This window comes from Tachysurus fulvidraco, chromosome 24 (assembly GCF_022655615.1).
Source record: "Tachysurus fulvidraco isolate hzauxx_2018 chromosome 24, HZAU_PFXX_2.0, whole genome shotgun sequence".
NCBI classification, from domain to species: domain Eukaryota; kingdom Metazoa; phylum Chordata; class Actinopteri; order Siluriformes; family Bagridae; genus Tachysurus; species Tachysurus fulvidraco.
The window spans coordinates 11,484,344-11,506,794 of NC_062541.1; the positions used below are offsets into that span (position 1 = coordinate 11,484,344).

At 37.0% G+C, this 22,451-nt stretch overlaps 2 protein-coding genes across 2 annotated transcripts; both read right to left on the reverse strand.

Moving 5' to 3' along the window:
• Positions 1 to 903: 903 nt before the first annotated feature.
• On the reverse strand, positions 904 to 12,609 carry plekho1a (pleckstrin homology domain containing, family O member 1a). Its single transcript, XM_027175583.2, has 6 exons — positions 12,307 to 12,609; positions 11,356 to 11,502; positions 5,131 to 5,271; positions 3,861 to 3,965; positions 2,624 to 2,725; positions 904 to 2,426 (listed from the first exon to the last, which is right to left on the reverse strand). The coding sequence occupies exons 1-6, from the start codon at positions 12,331 to 12,333 to the stop codon at positions 1,368 to 1,370; spliced, it is 1,581 nt and encodes a 526-aa protein (XP_027031384.1). The 5' UTR covers positions 12,334 to 12,609; the 3' UTR covers positions 904 to 1,367.
• A 1,016-nt stretch (positions 12,610 to 13,625) lies between these two features.
• Positions 13,626 to 21,774, reverse strand: vps45 (vacuolar protein sorting 45 homolog). Its single transcript, XM_027176021.2, has 15 exons — positions 21,497 to 21,774; positions 20,701 to 20,835; positions 19,576 to 19,636; positions 19,390 to 19,469; positions 19,244 to 19,312; positions 18,853 to 18,990; positions 18,236 to 18,346; positions 17,861 to 17,995; positions 17,559 to 17,672; positions 16,976 to 17,143; positions 16,619 to 16,777; positions 16,393 to 16,500; positions 16,088 to 16,209; positions 15,176 to 15,307; positions 13,626 to 14,960 (listed from the first exon to the last, which is right to left on the reverse strand). The coding sequence occupies exons 1-15, from the start codon at positions 21,587 to 21,589 to the stop codon at positions 14,867 to 14,869; spliced, it is 1,719 nt and encodes a 572-aa protein (XP_027031822.1). The 5' UTR covers positions 21,590 to 21,774; the 3' UTR covers positions 13,626 to 14,866.
• Positions 21,775 to 22,451: the final 677 nt, after the last annotated feature.

Genomic DNA, 22,451 nt, shown 5'->3' on the forward strand with positions numbered 1-22,451 from the left:
TTGTTCTAAATGAAACATATCTATAATCATAACTGCATTCAGGTTCAACTACACATTAGACATTAAGACATTAACCTTAATTGTTTAAAATTTTCACTGTTGTTGACAGCTTGTCATTGTACAGAGAGCATATGAAGCTATTAGAGTTTAATAATATATACTTCACACCTGCTTCAGCATGGTGAGCTCACACTTGACTTTAAGTACATTTATATCAGCTGTTCAGAGTGATGTGAATACACACTATGCGATTAGTCAAGCATTCCGCAACCAAGACCATACCGCATAAATATCAGCTCAGTGCCAAATTATTAATTCAGTGGCCTATGACTCACACCTACTCTGGCATAGGAAATTTAGCTGTAAACAGATTCTCATCATAGACAGCTTGTTCTTCATAATACACTTAAGACCAGCTCCTAGACCAATCTTCATAATAATTTTTCACATTTCCGCCTTGAAAGAGGAACAGCACAAAAGAGCAAACAAACAGTATATTAAGGGTACTGCTTTACATTCAGCTGACCCTACTATAACCCTTCACATCCACTGTAATTAAAACCATACAATTACACTCACTCGAAAGTATCAAATGAAATAAATAAGTAGCTTCTGCAGCTCACAAAGATGCCATTTATCAGCATGCATTCATGAAGCAAATCACTATCATTACTCAAGACATTACAAGGCCTCTGAACATGGAAGCGGAAGTGCGCTACTGAACTTTCAATTTCATGTTAATATGGACAAAATAGTAAAAGTGTGATTAACTAGGTCAGTTGATGTGCGGGTCTTTGATAAGCCTATCAAAGACCCGCACATCAACTGACCTAGTTAATCACACTTTTACTATTTTAAGTTAGCATGAGATCAAATTCACTGTTTACAATGCAATGATTCACTGAGATGCATTTCAGTTGTTTAATAGAAAGATTATAATGAAGCAAAAATGTACATTTTGGTCACATTTTCTGTGAGATGATATGTATGAGAACATGATAGTCACATCATATATGAAACTGCTGTAAACAGATTGAACATCGACTCCAACTGTAAACAAGGTAACAGAAATTCAGGAAGTCCACTGATGGTAGTTTAAGATAGAGATGAACCTTTACATATTTTAAAAGAAGGGTACAACCTACAATAAAATTTACAGCAAAAACTTCCAGTGCAAAGACAAGGGCCTGAGGTGCAGAAGGGAATATTAAGAATGAATTATCAACAATTGTTGTATAAGGGAATATAGTGCAGAAAATTATAAGCAAAACATTCCCAGTGCAATTTATATATTTATTGTGCTCTCTTGTGTAATTTATTTAGAATAGTTCTACTAGTTGACATTAGTGTGACTAGGTGTGGTGCTGTCAGGTGTTTCCCTGCTTGCTGTTCTCTGAGAGTGTTGAAGTAGTTGGAGTTTGGTTTTGTTCTCCTTGCTTCTGTCTAGCCTGGAGCTCCTTCACCTCTGCCAGAACCTCTCTTGCTTCCTCCCAAGAGGAGATTGCTTCCTGTAGCAACCGTTCAGTCGCTGCCCGCCTACTTTCCCAGTCCAGCAACTCGGTAAATGTGTCGGTGTCCTTCATCCCTTTAAAATGGGGCGAACTCAAAAGCCACAAACTAGGTGACTCTACGGCCTTTGAATAGGGTGAATTGTTGCTGGTGGAAATGGGTGACTCTGAACCCTTGATATAGGTCAGATCAATACATTTCATACTGGGTGAGAATGAAGCTTTTGAATCGGGTGAATCAACACTCTTTGAACGGAACTGGTCCTTGTAGTGAGATGACTTTGAGGATTTTGAATGAGGGGAATCCTTCCCTTTGACACAAGGAGATTCTTTTTTCTTAGAGCTGGGTGAATCCTTGGCCTTAATTCGGAAGGGAGAGTCTGTGCTTTTCCCATGAGAAGAACTGTGGGAGCTGGAACTCTTAGACAGGGGGGAATCTGAGCCCTTTAAATGGCACAGCCATGGGGAGTCTATGCCCCTCAGATGGGGATAGTAACCCATTCGTCCTTTCTGGGGCTCCTGCCCCTGGATCTCCGCTAATAGTTCCTGGGTCCTCTGTAGACGCTGGGTGATTATGTCTTGAAGGTCACTTGTAAAACTCCTAGTGTTGTCCAATGAGCCACAGTGAATTCTCCCAAGGGCTACAGGTTTCTTCTTTTGCTGAGGAGTATGAATCTGGCTCTCGTGGCTCCGAGAGAGTTCACTCTCACGTGGCAGACTACTGGTCTTCACCCTGCCCTCCATGGGAGTGTCTCGGGGTCTCGAGACATCAGTACCAGCGCGCCTTCGTGCAGGAGCCAACAAGTCAAGGTTTCCCCTATGGTCCTTTACCCACACAGCATGATCATGTTCCAGCATGCCAGCATCCTCCTCATGCACAAGGTCCAGAGTCAGCATCCCATCTGAAGAGGTCGAGGCCTGTGGATGAATCGTCAACATCAAGCTCACAATCACTGAAGAATTATAAGGACGTCCATCTCAAAATCACTGAAGTATCATTTTTTAAATGTCTTATTTCCTTTTATGGGTTAATATATAAAGCTCTATCAGTTTATATTAGAAACTCTTCAGCAAAGGGATCAGTACTTCTCTCTCTTATTAACTAAGTCACCCACCACAGCCATAAGATGACCCCGAGTGGGCAAGCGGCGCCCAAGGGGGATCTTAGCGCGGTCACGTGTTGGGTGAGACAACAGACTGTCCTCCTCAATTATAACCTGCAAAGACATAAAAAGTAAATGTCTGGATGAAGTGGTGAAGAACCTTAATCAAAAGTAAGTCAATATCAGCCAGATGTTGTTCATTTTAACAAGCCCCTTTTGGGTTAATTATTGACAAGACAATAAATGATACAGTGGCTAAATCTGGTTCTAAGTGCTAATTAATTGTACAAGTTTATTCTGTAGACGACATAGCAAACTCACAGCTCCTTATATACTACATGCTCTACAGAGGAGTTGATTAATTCACAGACTGTATAAATTCACATGTGAAGTGTTTTCACATCTGACAGAAAGTGAAGCGTTACCATTGCTGGGATTACACATTTCAACAGCTAACACTGAAGTGTCATCTCAGCAGATTTGTCTTAGCTTCTCATCTAAATTGGAAACTAAATCTAAATTGGTAAGGATATTACAAAAATGACGTAATGGATGACATTTGTTTCTAAAATGAGATGGTTAAAGTTGCTTACCACTTTAATAAACTGAGCTCATCTGATTTCTGCCTATCAATGCAGCCATGTTTATGTATGATATGATTATGGTAATGAGGCTTAGCTAAAAATGAGTTTCAAGAATACATCTACAAACAGAAACCATTTGCAATTTCTTCAAAAATGTTTGCAGCTCTAGTGCTTTGCACATTCTTCTAAAATTATTACAAACACAAACATTGCTATGTAAAAAGTATTTTTTTAAAATAAACAAACAAACAAACAAATAGACAGATAAATAAATATATAAATAACCAGATAGATAGATAGATAGATAGATAGATAGATAGATAAATAGATAGATAGATAGATAGATAGATAGATAGATAGATAGATAGATAGATAGATAGATAGATAGATAGATAGATAGATAGATAGATAGATAGATAGGCAAATAAACAAACAAACAAATAAATAAATAAATAAACTGGGTGACAGCTTGGGGCTGGGAGAAGTAATTAATATGGACAAATCCTGTAAGAAATAAAAAACAGAATAGAAAAGCAGACAATAGAGTGAATGGGAGGAAGTGGGAGCATGTGATCAAAGAACAATTATGGGAACAAATATATAAAAATAAAAAAAATCCAGAAACAAAGGGCACCAGAGGGAATTTATTAGGTTTAAATGCTTACCTCATCCAGAATGCGGTTTTTGGCTCTTATAATGGCTGTGTTCAGAACATTGATCCAAGACTCTTTTTCCTCTGGACTAACAGCCAAGAACACAAGATTGGGAGTCTAAAAAAGAGACAAAACATTAGAACCTTTACAAGACTGTGTGGTTTTGGTGAAACTGAATTTTACAGTTAATATATGTATTTCATAGAAACTGAATCATCAACAAAAATGTTTATTAAACAGCTTTTATAGCAGTGCTAAATGAATTATTATGGGGAAAGAAAAATATAAGTACTGACAAATCTACTTTGTGTAAAGCCTAAAATCAGGAAATTTCAGGCATAAAACTGTTCCGTGTATTGTATCTAAAATCATAAAATTTAATACTTAGAAAAGAACTACAGATGGGTGATCCTTTGTACGGAAACACACTCTTGTAGCAACACACACACACACACACACACACACACACACACACACACACACACACACACACACACACACACACGCCCCCTCATTGTTAGAGGCAGCTGTAAGTTTTACAATAGATCAGATACAACATAATCCACTACAGCACATTTTACATCCAATAACTATAGTGTAAGAGAGAAAAGCAGAAAAATACATCAGTATAGATTGTATGATTTTGTGAGATTAAACATGCCAAACCTTGACAATAACCTGACTCAGAACCAAGAGAATGACAATACACTGACAGGTACTGAGATACCCTCAGGTTGAGGGTTTTCTGTTGTGACAGAGCAATATAGTGTAGTCAAAAACAGGATCTGGACAATAGTCCATTATGTATTCTGTCTGCTACAGAGGAAAAAAGCTCATTATGCAATAAGAAATGTATGTTTCAGTCAACAGAAGGTACTGAAAAATCAAGTGAATTTTAAATATTTTGCCTGCAGGTGAAACACTTTCAATTCTACGGTATACTCTTGTCTGTCTCAGTCAATTCTAATTACCATAACTCATTTTTTGGTGCATCAAAAATAGCTTGGAAACAGTTTTCTAAACAGACAGATAGGCACAACATCTGTGTCCGCTTTACCTTCAGAATTAAGCATAACTTAAGTGTAAGTATTAATGATATTGGTGGTATAGTTAGGATCCCTACCACTGGTAAAACTGGGAGGTTCTCCTAGATAACCCATGATTTACTTCACTGTGTGTGTGTGTGTGTGTGTGTGTGTGTGTGTGTGTGTGTGTGTGTGTGTGTGTGTGTGTGTGTGTGTGTGTGTGTGCGCGCGTGTGTGTGTGTGCAATGAGGACTCACTCGGGCTCCAGGCTGCCGGTAGCGCAACAGAGTGAACTTGCTGTGGTTCTTCTTGCTGCGACTCTTGGCTTTGCGGACCTCCTCCGATCGCTCGTATTCAGCCAGGTCAAACACTTCATGTGTTTTACCATCATTCTTCATCTGCAAAGAAGTGTCGAGGGAAGCACAAGCTGTGAGCACAAATTACCCTCTCAACCACATGGAAGGGTACAAGTTGTTTCTCATGTGTCGAATAATTGACAGCCATCTGTGTCCTTTTCACATGGTGACTGTGCCGCTGACAGTGGACCACAGCAGGCCACATCAACTGCAGCCTGAGGGACAGGGATAATTACTGATATCTGTTATCATTAAGCCCATGCTGTGACAGTGAGGACTTAAAGCTTAGTCTTCTCAAACGCAAACTGTAAATGTATGAAGAAAATGGAAAAACCTCTGTTTTACATTTTGTTCAGTAAAAACAGATCCAAAGTTTATGATAAAAAAAACAACAACTCAGCTATACAACAGGAATGATGTGAGGGGGGGATGGGATAAAGATTATGATTGAGAGGATTCAAAAGGATATTAAAGAGGACACCGAAGACGCAGCTATGAAGACAAAGAGACAGCATGCATATTACTAAAGAAGCTTTTCAGCACATTCGGAAAGACACATTTTTTTAAACTAAAATATTTTTCAGAAATAACATACATAGAATTAATAACATCTTAACATTTTAATAGTAGTAAACTGCATTATAAACCGTCATAAACTGTTACATTTGAGTTTATTTATACTACATGTTAATTTCTAATTCAAGATCAGTTTTGAACTCAGTGTAAAACACAGACGCTTTAGAGTGGACATTGTGTTTCAGACAAAGGCGAGTGCTGTTCCCAGTTGGTTTAGCTCTTCCTATTAATTTGCCTGTGAGTTGGCTGTGAAAATGGCTCATTTATACACAGGTCAATCCTCATTAAAGCTGGCTGAGTGAAAAAAATGGATATATTTATTACGTCTGAGCAATGTGCCAAAACACAATATCTTCTCTGGGAGACAACAATTCCCAGAGGACCATGGTGAAGATCACATGGGATCACTGTGAGACCAAGACACGAAGCATTTGAAATGAAAGATATCAAAATCACCTTTATATGTCAGTGTTATTGCAGTTACCCCGGAAAGATGGTAAACTGGCAGCTACAGCGTACAGACTCTGAATTCTGTATGGTTACTAAGTATTCACCATAGCAACAGAAAGGAGCAACAAAGGAATTAGTAAGTAGGTTTGGTCTGAAGATCAAAGCGCTCAGATTTGATGGACCATCGTATCAGACAGCATGCAGACTGAATGCACCATCCGTATAAAGGCATCATAAAATATACACAGAGGGTATACACTTTTATCAGAAATGGAGACAAAATTCGACACATTTATTCTAGAAATCTGCAAATGCCTAATACTATACGCATAACCTCTTTGATCCTTCTTAACTGGGCTCACGAAGTTAAAACTCACAGTACACTCGGTTACAGAGAATGTAGGAGTAATGATTTTATGTGGTAAAAGTTCCCTGTAGGAGGTCACCAGGGTTCTCTGTATCACATCAATTTTTTATTCCCATGCTGTCAGGCCAGCGTGTTTCAAAAGGGGGGGCATCTTGATCCCAGGATTAACAGTCTAAAAATAACTTGCTAACCAACCAACCTCATAGACAATGGGGATTGCAATTAAGAACAAAAAGCATTAAGAGAAAAGCAGGCACATTCAAAACTGTACTGTTAGAGGCTTTGTTTTTCACTGGTCTTCTAACATGTCTGGATCAAAAAAAAGTTTTTTTGTAATGATTTTAGATTTTTTAAAGATTTTTAAAAGAAGCGTTTTAAGGGACTAAAAATCACAGTATAATGTTTCCTGAATTAATAGTTTCTGTTACAGCATCCACTACAATTTCATTCTTATTAATTTTAATATCATTACATGATTATATTATTTCAAATTATGGTTCAGTGATATGAAAAAAAATGCTATTCCACTCTTTCAAAGCATTTGCACAATTCAGTGATGGGAAATATATCCATACACATTTAATATACTTCGATTGCATATCCAGTGCAAATGGATTAAAAAGGATGCATTCATAAATTCAAACATATACAGTATATGTTTATATGAAGTACTTCTAAAAAGCGTTTCGATAAATCAGAAAATATGTTTGGAGAAATAGAAAGGATTGTATACCCAAGAATTATATACCCTTATACTGTACAGTATACCCAAGAACTCCATACCATTTTTCATTGGCCAATAAACTGATCCTGGAGACAACAACCACAAACATATAGATGAAATCATCTTGAATCATCATGAAATCATCCATCCACCCATCCATTTTCTGTACCGCTTAACCTACACAAGATCCTGGGGACCCTCAAGTCTGTCCCAGAGGATTCAGGGCTCTAGGTGGGAGACACCCTAGACAGGCTGCCATCTCATTACATGCCACAATCACACACTCTTCCACTTACGCACTTTGTACAATTTAGATATGCCAATCATGTAACTATGTGTTGCATTTCTTTAAGGAATTGAAGATGATACTTGAAGGATATGTATATCGTGAAATTGTTAGTGTATATAGGTTACCCAGCAGAACATTGGTGCTGCAATTCAAAATAAACCATTTAAGGTTAATTAAATGATGCTTTTAATTATTTATTACAGCAGTGCAAAACCTTAATGATTTTTGGACCACAGCCACAGGATTTTTGGAAACAAAGGCATAGGATCTCAAGAGTGGCTTCTCTTTAACTATTACTAAAACTCTTACAAACCAGAGCAGTGGGATTACATACACACACAGCCTGTGCTGAAAGCCTTCACAGGGGAGCCATAGAACACAGTCCTATTAGTTTTTCCTATTAGCTGTAGTCAATATAACCAAGTAGCCTGCAATTACATGTACAGTTTTTTTGTTTGTTTGTTTTTGATTTTTTTTTCCAAAGGTGGTTTGATTTTGATATTTTTTAATTACTTAATTTGATGTGGGAAATGTTTTTAAATCTGTTTAGCATTATGTCATTTTAGCATTGATGTGACTAGCTTCCCCATAAAAGATATTTAATCCCAAGCATCTGCTACTCTAAATGAATTAAATAAATGCATGTAGCTCAAACTGAAAGGTCATGATTCACTGTATGAGTAATTACACTGCTACTGCAATGACTACATTAGATAACATTTTATACCACAGATAATATCTCATGCATAACTGACCCACTCCTACTGCTGTATGGTGCAGGTTGTGTAATACATTTACACAAAATGGAAACACCAGAAACACATCCAGAAACTTTAAGCATAATATCAAGCATTACTTTTTCATTTTTAAAAAGAATAGCACCTTAAACTAGACATACAACATACCGTCCCCCCGTATACAGTTTATCAGTTGGAAAAGACACTATCCACAACATAACTGCCCATTTTCCTCTCCCATATTTGCACTACATCTTACAATAGAAATGGTTCTGTACATTGTAGTTATACTGAATGCACTTATACTTTAAATTCTAAGGGTTGTTTGCAGAGAAATATTCAGATTTTCAGAGAAATATTCAAATATTAAATATTCAAATTTAGATTATAATTCAAATAATTCAGATTATATGCTATGAAACAAGATGTTGCTAAATTTAAAATGTATGGAACTGAGTGAATAGTAACTGATACAAATATTGGGACTTAATAGTATAAATCTTATACGGCACATAATGTGAACAAGAACATCCCTTTTATCAGAGGTAGATGGTGTGTAACATTTCTCTCTACGCCTAATAATCAAAATATATCATATAGTTACTTGCACTGACATCATGCTGGCAGGCACTGGCCTGTAATAAATATAGTAACGTAGTGTATTCTGCCACTCAGTCGGGATATCCAGAACCCTGTACATTTCACTCGCAGACACCTGAGACAGCCAGCACCAGCAGCATGATGCAACCCACTGACATTCTCTCCTGCTGAACAAAAAAAAAGCTCTGGGTGCTTGAGTGCTGAGGTGGTACTAATGGAAGGTAATATAAAGCTTAAACACCATTTAAAACACTGAAATAAGGCAGGTAAATTATGGTAACTTTTAACATGGCCTCATGCTATCATTGGTTTATAGGAGAGGAAAGAGATATAAATATACTAATAGTATAACTAATATACCGCACTAATAAACTGCTAATATAAACCATAATATAAATATGCCACATAAACCAAGTAAGGTACTTTCTGTGTTTAAATAAAAAGAGCAGTACATATTGCTTTTCCTTTGCCTTGACTGTACATCCAGTCTGTGCTTGCCAAGTTCCTTTTTACAAAGCTAAATAGAAAAAATAGAAATAAAGATAATTAGGTTGCAAAAATCAGCTTCTCATCACATAACACACATCGTGTGTACTTGGCCTGAGAGTGAAAACAGTTGCAAACTATCAAAGCCGTTCTTATAATAACCTAAATGGCTTGTCCTCTGTTTATTCTGTCTAATTTGATCAATTTCTTAAAAATAAGATGAGCATTGATAACACTGTAGATTTCGTTCAATTTGACTCAAAGGCAGCAACCATTTCCTCTACCACTTACAACAGAAAAAGGACTAGCTGTGGAATTTTAATTATAAGATCATCAGTGCCGTTAACCATCCTTTCACTGACACGCTGGAATGAAAAGAGCATTTGAAGTTATATGAGCTCAGTGTTGCAAATGTATAAAGTGTGCATGTGTGTATGGCGTGGCCTTGCATTCAGAGCTTTGGGGATCCTTCGGCACAAAAAGGGGTGCAGCTGCGCCTTTGATCGGCTAACGTGAGTACTCCCAAATGTACCTAATCCAAAAGGCTGCAGCTGAACTTGTAAAGACTAGGCCATGCATAAAACATTTTAAAATGCAACTGCAGTCTTCATAAGAATAAAAGGCATGGTCCTGACTGCAATGAGGAGAGCCAGCTGTAGAGAGTCTTCTAATACTGGAACAAACCCCTGTGCTGTCTCCCAAAGTGGCAGAGCTGCAAAATTAGTCACGCTTCAGGCTATGATATATATCTGCTACACTTCTGTGCAAATTACCATCATTTGCATCATCTTCTTAACACTTTCTGTTAGGGACATGTATGAATTGTACTATAAATTTGTTTATAACATGTCACAATGCATTCATAAAACATTATACACATTGTTAGTATAATTTCTGAAAATACACTTTATAAAAATATGTTAAAATCACTACTTCTCAGTATTGTTTGTAAGACCTTATAATGCTAATTTAAAAGAAACCTGGATTCAATTTTAACAATCTTCATTTTATATATATATATATATATATATATATATATATATATATATATATATATATATATATATATATATATATATATACATACATTCATACATACATTCATACATACATTCATACATACATTAGGTAATACTTATTTACATAATAGTTATTACGGTGAGTAACTGAATAATAAGCTGGAACTTTACGCAACTTGATCTTCAGTAATCACTGGTCAGAGTGGACATGAGCACTATCTCAGAAACAGTGGGCAGGAATACATGGCAGGAATACAGCATGAATGGCATGCCAGTCCATCACAGAAGACAACGCATACACAGTCACACACTCAGGGAAACCTTAGGGAAATATAGAATAGCAGATCCACTTATTGGGATTTGTTGATAGGTGGGAGGAAAACAGAGAACTGTGAGGAAACTCACTTGGAGAGCATGTACATGAACTCCACACAGACAGTAACCTGAGCTCATGGACTCTGGAGCTGTGAGCAAAACAATTTGCTACAGCTCCATGTCACCCAAAATCATAATTTCCATAAAGTTCTCCAAAAAAGTAAATGCCATGTTTAAACAAAAGAACATGAAATATCTTCTACAGAAAACATATGCCTCTGTTTGTTAAAAAACAGCCATAGGTTTATAATGTTTTTCCTGCATCAACCAAATTCTGGTAGATGGCCAGTTCTGGAGCAGATACAATTTAAGCTGCAATATGCAATGAGAACAAACCTCTGGGAAATCATAACAGATAGGATGGTTAAACTAACTACCTAGGGCCTTGGTGTAGGCGACTCAGAACTGATCTGGACTGACAAAAACACGGAAAGTGGAGCACATGCTTATGCATTTGCATCATTATGTATCATTATTCTAGAAATTCAGAAAATCAGACTCACATCTTTCTCAAAAATATACAGATGGTCACCCTTCAGCATCACAAATCGATTTCTCCAGATTTCTCTAAAAATGCCTTTGCCACAGAACTTACGGATCCAGCCCACTTTGTCTGGCTGTGTGGAAGGTGGTGTGGCATCCTGAACACCCTGTTAGAAAGAGAGAGGAAGAGAGTAAATCTGGACTTATATCACACAACAGAGGAATTAAAGTGCTGGGGAAACTCTTTTACACAAACACTCTTCTATAAACCCACATACACAGCACGATGCTGCTGAAAATGCACTTAACAACACATCACTGCTTTAAATTGACTTTAAGGGTGTGGTCAATTAACTTTACATAATTAAATGTTGATTACAAAAATTATTTTTAAAAAAACAGTCCGAGCTATAAAAAGGAAGGTTCCGTGCCACAGAATAGATAAAGCAAGACAAAGGGGGTGACCCGAGTGATATCATGTGCTCTATCATGTAAGAGGATCAACCTAAAAACAATATAAACAGCATCTCAATATTGTAAGATAGCATATATCTAAGAAATAAGTAAGTATATACAATATACTAAGAAATAGCATATATGCTGTGTGTGTATATATATATATATATATATATATATATATATATATATATATATATATATATATATATATATATATATATGTATGTTTTTATTCATTTCTATTTGTATACACTAAGAAATATATATGTAGAATATACATAGTATATAAAAGAAATATATATTTGTATACACTATGTATATACTATATACTAGGAAATAGCATATATATATATATATATATATATATATATATATATATATATATATATATATATATATATATATATATATAAATTTTTAGCATTAAAGAAGATATATATTCAATACCCTAAATCCCCATAAGACTGCTGCAGGAGGTTGCTGGTACAATAAAAGAGTAGGTTTGTTCTTACCCTTTTAACCAGATGGCTCTTCTTCATAGTGAACGCGAGCTGCAAGACTTTATTTCCTGAACCGATCCCGTTAATCTCGTAGAAATCTGAGCAGTGGAATTTGTTGTATTTCTTTGTGTGCACGCGAGGATTAGGAGCGTTATAACGCCACTACGCGCCGTCACAAGCCGCTCCGTCTCCAGACTGTCTGGTCGGCTCGTATAGTGAAGGTTTACAAATCGCGGGCACACACACTCTCGCCATTGGCTTTTGGGTGGATCCCTGAGAGATGCTGCGAGTTGCAGTGAAGAACATTATCAGCAATAGGACCCCGGGTTTATAAACGAACCAAACTGCTCCCCCTACCGGCTACATCAGACTAGTGCTGGAGACTCGAGACTCAAGTTTGACACAAATCTACAGCAGTCTTACTGTGAAATGTTCGGAAAAATTCTCCTGGAATAAGAATTGATTATTGGTAGTCAGTAAAACATATAGATTACTTTAGAGCAGTGATCACCAAACCTTCTACAGGATATCTAGGGTTCACTTCCAGTTCTGACTGAATCTCTTCTCATATATATATATATATATATATGTGTGTGTGTGTGTGTGTGTGTGTGTGTGTGTGTGTGTGTGTGTGTGTGTGTGTGTGTGTGTGTATCAGAAATCCACTTCAAGTTTGATCAAGTGGGTTAGATTTGGGCTGAATTCTGCACCAGGGCAGATCTCCAGGAACAGGATTGGTGACTGGATTACAGGGTCTGTAAATGGGAAGCTGGATTAGCAGTGAATGCATTTATTCAGGTCAAGGAGATACAGTATATCTGCTTACTGTTAAATAATGTTACTTGTCAATTTAGAAACATCATTTGGGTATAATTTTATTTACAGAAATCAGTAAACGCATTTAAACATGAATAATTATTCTCACTCAAAAATATATTTTCACTGATACATTAATTATTTAATCTTCTGTAAATCTTTTGCTTTGCACTTTTAGACAATTAGAATCAGCAAACTGTCTAACACAATTTTTGGTAAATAGAGAACCGAGAGGCAGCCCACATATACACAGGAAAAATATATGAATCTTTAAAAGACATACATACAGTATGTTAAGCATAGAACTGGGGCTCTTAAGCTGCAAGCCAGGAACACCATCTGCTGTAAAAGAGCTCCCATTTTCCCTTCATGTACATCATCTACTTTATTTTTTATCACAATCGGGAGTTATATACCAAAGCAGATTTGGTAGAAATTAACTTAGCAATGGCATTTAATCAGAAACATAATCAGTGATTTTCCTTCTAAAGAAAGACTACACTTTGAAGAAAAAATTGAAGTTTTTTTTTTAATCATAGGAACAATCTTACACAAGTTCATTGATTAACCAATACTGTCATTTTCATTTATTAAACTTAATTTATAATTAAAATAGTCATCCTTCAGGATATCTTAAAGTATGTCACACTGTACAACTGCAAAGAGAAATCATAAAGAAAAGGAGCCACACAAGACAGTTACATTAAACCCATATGTGATTCAAAATAGACAAAAACATAATCTGTTTTTATAACCATACATTATTACATTAAATGCAAATGCCCATGTGTCCATTCAGTCATCACTGATCGATCATGTGTCACGTACACGGTAATGAATTTAAATTAAATGTAAATGAATAAATTTCATGTCATAATCACTGAATATTAGTAGAAGCTGCGGAAAGCTTTGTAGACAATTTTTTTTAATCATAAGCATTATAAAGTATTTAAGATACTTTATATAATATATAATTTGTACTACCTTTCTGTATAACCTCTAGAGACTGTTGTGTGTGAAAATAGCAAGAGCTCAGCAATTTATTACATACTCAATCCAGCCCATCTGGTACCAACAACCGTACCACAGTTAAAGTCACAGAGATCACAACTCATAATCTGGGCACGTACCTGCACGATTTCACATATTACACTGCTGCCACACATTCAAATGATTGTATAACTGCAAGTGTTTCTATTAAAATGGACAGTGAGTGTACATAACCATTATGCGATTACAGAAAAAGAAAATCAGCATTATATATACACACAACTATCTTTTTAAATCAGAAGGGGGAAAAAAATGTATCTCTGTACACATGGGCATTAGAAACATTAATGTAATATATTTGCAGGTAAAATATTAAAAGACAATCTGACTATACAGTAGATGATGCCTCTTATTTTAGTTTCAATGGAAGAACATTGGTATCTAACTTATTTACATTCAGATCAGACACGATATACAGTACAGGCTGTACAGTCACGTCCTGGGAGGAGCTGGCCGTGTTCTTCTTGTAGTGCTGTCATAGTGATTACTAATAAACATCACTGATCAATCACATGTACAAACACACACCTTTTGTTTTGGACACAAGAAATCATTTCAGTTCTTTCTCTGACTCGCAATAAGGTATATTCTGGACACTGGAGAGAGGAATGTCTGAGACGAGTGAGATGGAAACATGAAAGTAGCTTTCAGCTCTGAGCACACACATCACTGTTTTATATTTATTAAGAGAACTACTAAGGAGTGTTCAGCGCCTGGTTGGTGGATGCACGGACACTCTGTGTGACCCCCTGTCTCCTCCATGACTCAAGCCAACTGCTGATGTCACATCCTCCAGGAAGCTGTGAAGAAACATTACTATGTTTAACACAGTCAAATCAGCAGCAACATACATAATAATCAGTGTGTTTTGTGATGTATCATATCAATGCTATCGATTTTACTGGATTTCAAAGGTTATCGAAGACTGGATTCCTTGCTTCCACAGGCGATTTTGGATCTATGAGATATCTCCGCAGAGGAAAGGTGAAGATGAAAATAATGAAAAGCTCCTGACCTCTTAGTGTTGTGAATGTTTGTTCCTCCAAGCACAATGCGAACACCTGGCATGGTGCGGTTCAGGTTGTACACGGTCAGTGCTTCTTCATATGTGGCTCCACCAATAATGAACACAATGATGTCCTGTGGTCTAAATCAGAGAAACCCAAAAAATGAGAAGTACAATAACGACATCAATCTGCATTTATAACTGCATATGAGATGAACAAATACTAAATAAATAAGGAAGTTCTCAGAAGGTCCTCTGAAATTGCTCTCTTTTCATTTTACACATACTGCGATATACTCATAAATAACTGAAAGCTAGATGATTGCTGCATCTCACCATCTCCTGAGAGAGCGTAGTCTTCAACAAATAACTACACAGCTGACAAGAAGTGTAGAGGAAGTACTATCTACTTACACAAGTACAATATTTTTGCTAGAAATGTGCACTGCTAATTACATAATTAATTAATAACTGTGACAGGTCTATGCGCTATGCTAGATAGTTGTTACAGCAACAATGTTAATAAAGATCCAACCTAATTTTTTCGTTAATTTGATCCCTTAACACTTTTTCTTCAAAAATATACGGGTTGCAACCAATCGGGTTGCAGCTCAGGAGACACGTGAAAACAACCAACAACTATACCCATGCTTACTACAGTTAGGCTGAGATAAATAGGCCAATCATTTTTATTAGTGATAAATAAAATATTAACATAAATATTAATTCATTAACAGCTAGAACTGTAGCAGCAGTGTTGTGGCTATAATGTGAATTATTTGAAACATCTAGCACAGTAAAGTCAAATGAAGCAGATAAGAGATGTGAGACTATGTAGAAAGTATCACAGCTATGAAAAACAGAGGCTTAGCCATGTTATATCACTGTGAACTGAGGCATCTGAGTGTGTGCTGCATGAACCTGTCCCGCAGAGAACTCGGCCCGAGGTAGGGGAACTGACTGTCCTTCAAACGTCCTTTAATTAGCTGATCCAGTGTGTCATGCAGCAAAGGCTGGTGCTGGGTATAGACATTTTCAACACCCTACACACACACACACACACACACATTCGGTCAGTAGGGCTATACATAATGAAATACAAATATACTGCAGACAGAGGTCCGTAAATCTCAAGTTTACTCTGTGATCAGTTCACCCAGACTCTCAGTAATCTATCAAAACCTCTATGTGTAAAATGAGTTTGGAAAAACACTTCACTTGCGTACCTTGAGTCCTTTGAAAAACTGTTTGGTGATGGCCACAGCATCTGTAGGAGTAATGAGATCACTTCCTCTGACCCGTTTGCCTCCATACTCGATTACAGCTTGTACCATCTGTTGTGTGGGAGGAAAAGTAAAACTAGATTGTGCTGAAAAAACATTGTCATGACTCAGTTTAGAATACCTCGGCCTTAATTACGAGCACGATTGCTGTACATAGCAATAGACTCACCTTGCGGTATTTTTCAGACACTCCTCTCCTGTTTAGATCGTCCATAAGACTAGGCAGGATGCTGTTGCTGTGTCTCTCATAGCGCAAAGCATAGAGCATCACCAGACGCACCGCATCAATCTCCGTCAAACGTGGGTTCTGCAGCATACGTCGAACACTCTGCAAGAACACGGAAACACCTTAGAAAATGTGACCAACAATAAAGCAAAGCCTTAAAACTCAAACCAAAGCAAGAAATGTCTTTAATCATGTCTTTGTGCTTTTTGTCACCTTTGCTCCACTTCGTGAACGCTGTGTGTTTTCACTTTAGCTTCAACTGTGAGGCATGTGTTAATGAGTGTGAGTTGTGCAAGGTACCTGCTGGGCGTTAGAGTGATCATTCTGGCATGCAAGCTCCTGCTCCACCTCAGACACCTCCATTAACTGCCTTTCGCTGACTAGTCGAGACAACTCGCCCACCACCGTCACATGCTTGGATACCGTGCCTGACATCTTCTTAAATTGTGGATAGTTATCCACAAATGCCTGCAGAGAGAGGGTGGAGGAAGACATGTAAAATTGTGGCACTGTAAATTCTTGTAAACTACTGACTAACTATCAGACATCTGCAAATGTCTTCTTTAACCAGTATCGTACATTCAATGTTTAATAATAACGATGATACATTCCCATTGTGTACAATAACAAGCTTTGAAAACTCATTGTTCGGCTGATTTGTCTGTGTTTAATGTGTTTCTACTGTCTTGTGTATTTACTGTTAACCTCCAGAGAAACATTCCTACTTACTGTAATGAGATGGAAGAGAAAAAAAACAGACCCACGTGTTCAACTAGGGAACAGACAGTTCTGGGGTTGTTCAGAGGATTAAAGGCACAGTGCCTGTGGAAAATATACAGCTGCATCCAGAACTAAATAAACCGACTTCTCTTAAGGTCCTCACCTTCATGTCAGTAATAGACTCTAGTTTCTGTTGGCCCTTTGGCTTTTTCTTCTGAAAGTCCTCCATCAAGTTTTTAATGTTTGTTCCAATTTCACCAAAGTTCAGGTACATGTTCTGTTTTAGAGCAAAAGCAACAGGGAGCGATAGTTCATACTTCATGCCATGACATATTTCTAAATAATAATGAACAAAAACTCAAAAATAATCTCCATTAACCCTGATTGGGTCAGTCTAATTTTAATAAGTCAACAAGAAACATTTTGAATCATGCAGTTCTGAGTATTAAATCCTGTAGTACGTACATTAGCATAGAATTCATCGTTCTCTGCAGACAGCACCACTTCTTTCAGGTCTTTATTAATGCCAGGCACTCGAGACAAATCTATTCGGTTGTTGTTGAGGCCAAGGAGCTCATGAACCATTGCCTGATATGTCCACTAGAGGAGGAACAGTACAGGCCAAGCACAATATAAAATATAAAAAATAAAGATACACATACACACACGTTTGTTTCAATAAGCAGAAATAGAGTATAATGAATGCTGCGGGTTCACAAAGAAAGGCAATTCTGCTTATAAAAGTATTAAACATTTAATATGAGTAGCATCATCTGAACATTGGTCTCTACTGCCCTCCAGTGACCATAGGCAATAAACACAAAGTAAGCTATACTTTACCTGGTTAAGGAGGGGTGTGATCGCATCATCACTTCGGTCCAGAATCAACAGAAGAGGGGAAACTTCAGTTTTCCTGAAGTCAAACAGTTCATACTCCTTGCTGATGATGTGCTTCAGGAACAAGACAAATGTAAAACGTGATTTATACAGTAATCAGGTGTGCCGTAAATACAGAGTGCAAATACAAATACATTTCTGTGTGTGCTATTTACATTTTCTCTAATTATACCTCATTGTTTTCTTTATAATTATGAATTAAGTGATTGTAGGACTGATTCACAGTCTGAGAAAAAAGAACTTCACAAAAGAAAGCACAACATATCAATAAAACAGAACAGGATTGTTAAGTCGTCTCTCCAGGCAGCAACATAAGCGTTATTTCAGAATCCAAAATTTACAAAGTCACACTTGTTGCATCACTCCACCACCTTTCATTTCAGACATCCATGATAGCAACTGGATGAAAATACCCTACAGAGTTAGAAATACCCCGGCATAATCCCAGCTTACATTTATGACTTCTTGAAAATAGAGCCCTCTAAAGTTAATCATTATACCAAAGGTTGGAAAGGTTCATCCAAACTGAAGTATTTTGTCTGATAAAAAACACATCATACCTTAACACTTTCAGCCAGTCTCTTGGCCATGTCAGAGGAGAGCTGGTAACGAATCATGGGACACTTCTTTAAGGCCAACAGCACAGATGTCAAACCTTGAGTGACACGCGGAAGAACGCTAGGATCCCAGCTACGACCCTGAGGAAAAAACAACAAGACAAACACGCCAGATGGATCAAAAACAGTGAAGAACTGAGAATAAGGAGAGATGGTTCGACTCAACTAGCATTAAAACATTCAGCTGAAATACTAATGAGCACTTAAAATGTGAAACTTAGCTGGTTTGGTGTCATGTATGTATTTTTTAATAAATATATAAAAGTTAATGTGTTATTTCTATATTATTGACAATATGGCCTACAACAGAACTGCCATAGCCCATGTCTCCTACCCTGGATATTCCTTGTAGATTGAGGGAGAATAGATGAGGATTCACAGCAATGAAGTCTCCATAGAACTCCTAAAACATTAATATATTTGTTAATCCCAACTATTACGGGAGGTGAAAAGATAACATTGTAAATGAGACTCACTGACCTGCACCTCTGCAACAACCTCCTGCTCATCAGCTTCTGCCAAGGCTTTCACTTCGCTCTTACTGATGACATTACTGAAAACTGGAGAAAGAAAATCTCAATGGTGTGAGAATTATGCAAAGACGTTGGAATAGAACAGACTGTATATGGAAATATGGGCAAGGCACCAGACAGTGCTGTTACTTACAGATAAAATAGACGCTGTACTTGGGACGTCTCAGCTCCTGAATCAGATTTTCTACATTATCCTAAAGATTATAATAACATTTTGTTAAATGCGTGATCATGCCTTGTGTATAAATAAAGAGAGAGAGAGAGAGAAAGAGAGAGAGAGAGAGAGAGAGAGAGAGAGAGAGAGAGAGAGAGAGAGAGCATGGCACAATCACAAACAGACATTTACATAATACAGAGGATGCAGATGAGCCTTTAATGCACGTCTTTGGACTTGAAAACCCCGAATACATTAGTTTTTAACATATCTAATGTATATACACACACATACAGAAATGATATGTTTATATTTTGCTGTGCAATGCTCGAATTTCTTTTTTATTCCTAACTCATCCAATAGGTTTGCATTTGTATTTCTTTACATTAGTAAACACCAGACACAATCTAAAAGAAAAGCAGAGAACTGATAGATAACCCACAGAGGCAAAGATAACATGTGAAACTCCTGAAAGAAAAGAACTTAAGCACTGAATAGTGTTTAGCTGGGAGATGGAAATTCAAGTCTATCTATTCATCACTAAACTCCAATGTGTATTAGAATATATAACATATATAATAGTGTGAGAGAACAATGGCTTCAATGTGGAAGTGAACTCGTTCATCCCCGACACATGGGGACCTTTCTGGGTCCTCTCAAGGTTCTTCCTTTACCGTTCAAGGGAGTTTTTCTGAGTCACCTCAGACTTGCTCATTGGGGATAAATACAAACACATTTAAATATATCTAATGTTAATCTTGAATTTTTGTATTCTATTAATCTTTATATGAAACTTTTGTTTTGTGTTTATGTTCTGTAAAGCTGCTTTGAGACAATGTCAGTTGTTAAAAGCGCTATTCAAATAAATTTGAATTAAACTGAATTTGAATTTAATTGAACTGAACCTTTCAGAGTTTTCACTGAAGTTTTCAGAAGGAGCGTACAGTCAAGATGACTTCAGAAATGACTGCAGCTACAGATTTTACAGAGCAGAGAGATCACTAATACATACAGCGATCTCTACGAATACAGTCTAATGCCACAGGTTTTATACTCTTCCCAGGTTAAATGATGTTAATCATTCTCTGATAAAAGCACAGGCACCTTGGTTGGTCTCAGGAAGCAGATGGCCTTCAGATGTTTCATGTTGTCACGGTTTTGTGACTCAATCCTCTCAAACAGATAGACTTCCTTCTGCAGGATCTCAGATTGTGTGTAAACCATACTCACGATGCTGGTCTGTGATGGAAAGAAAACAAAGTGGTGGTAAATTAATAATATCCCTCAATCCTCAGCCATCTCAATAATGGACTCTTTTCTTTGTTGCGTTCAGGGAAACGCTTCCGCTCCTTGAAAGCAAACACAGAGAGAATGAAGAGAAGCTTCTTCCCGGAGGCCATTCGGAGCTTAACCCAGGAAACACCCAGGATCTAGTACTGGACCTCTTCCTCCATCTTCACTGTTTTTCTGCACACCTTTTTTTTGCACTATGACAATTTAGCTCTGAACTTGCACATCACAGTGCCACTTTATACACTCTATACACACCATATTGCACATTAAAGACAATCATAAAAACGCATTTATGTATATACACTATTTTTTACATATATTTTCATATTTTATGTAGTTTTTATATAGTTTATACTTTATTTATCTATCTCCTTTTGGTTTCATTTAATCCCTAATTGCATTTCTTTTACTTTTTTATGCTTGAATTTGGATCTGATTTGATTTCCTGCCTGAATATTTATGTATATCTGAGCTCATCTGAACACAACAGTGCCAGACAATAAGGAGACATTGTACCATCTGTAGACCATGTTGCATGGTGGAATCTGGGTCATATTACAGTAGATTTATATACTTACATATACTTACATATACTTTATATACTTACAGTTTCTTTATCCATGAGCAAAACCTTCATTCCTGGTCCACTGCTTTCTATCATTTTGGTGACATACTGCTTAACAGCTAAAGTCACGTTCATCTTGACAACAATCTTCTGTACTGTGTCTATTTAACCAAAATAGTGACTGAATCTTCAGCCTTTAGCCTGTAAACTCTGATTATTTCTTATTATTTACTGCGTATCTGATGATTTTGTTGACAATGGAGGAAAACCTCAATGTATCCCCCGTGAAAGCGGATTACTTCCGGTTTACAAAACGAACAGTAATGCTGATCTGAGATCTGTTCATTAGAGCCATCGGAGGAAGAGTTTTTGTAGGTTTCAACGTCACAACTGATCTTGATTCAGCTCTCAGGCTAGCAAAAGGCTATCCCAAAATGCAACGCGCCACCGTAGCACAGACCAAATGTAACGCCATATTGGTAAGGTAGCTGAGCGATTATTAGGGGTCCAAGCACCCTAACTTACTAATTCTCTACAAGTGAATATAATGCTTTCAAGACTATAATGCGCACAAAAAAAACAAAAAAAAACAAAAACGGAACCAGTCAATAAAATCCATATTGTATCATTCTTTCATTTTAGAGCTAAGGACTTATTAAGCTTCAGTTTACACTGCAGATATATTTAGCTTCCGTTTACACTGAAGAAAAGCGAGTAATGTGTGTATTATTATTAATATTATACTTGAGAATTAAAATACCGAACAGTGAATCTAGCGTTTCGGCCCGTTAGCCGACTTCGACTGCTAGGTGTTAAAGGGAAAACAACAATAAGTGTGTTATTACTACATAGTGTGCAAAACAGCATGTAAACTGTTTGATGGTTGTATATTGGAAGCGTGTGTATTTGGTGTAGGTCTGTGCAGTCCATACAGTTGATGTGCATGTGTGTGTTGTGCTCAGTACAGATCAGTTAAGTTATTGAGGGGTCTGATGGC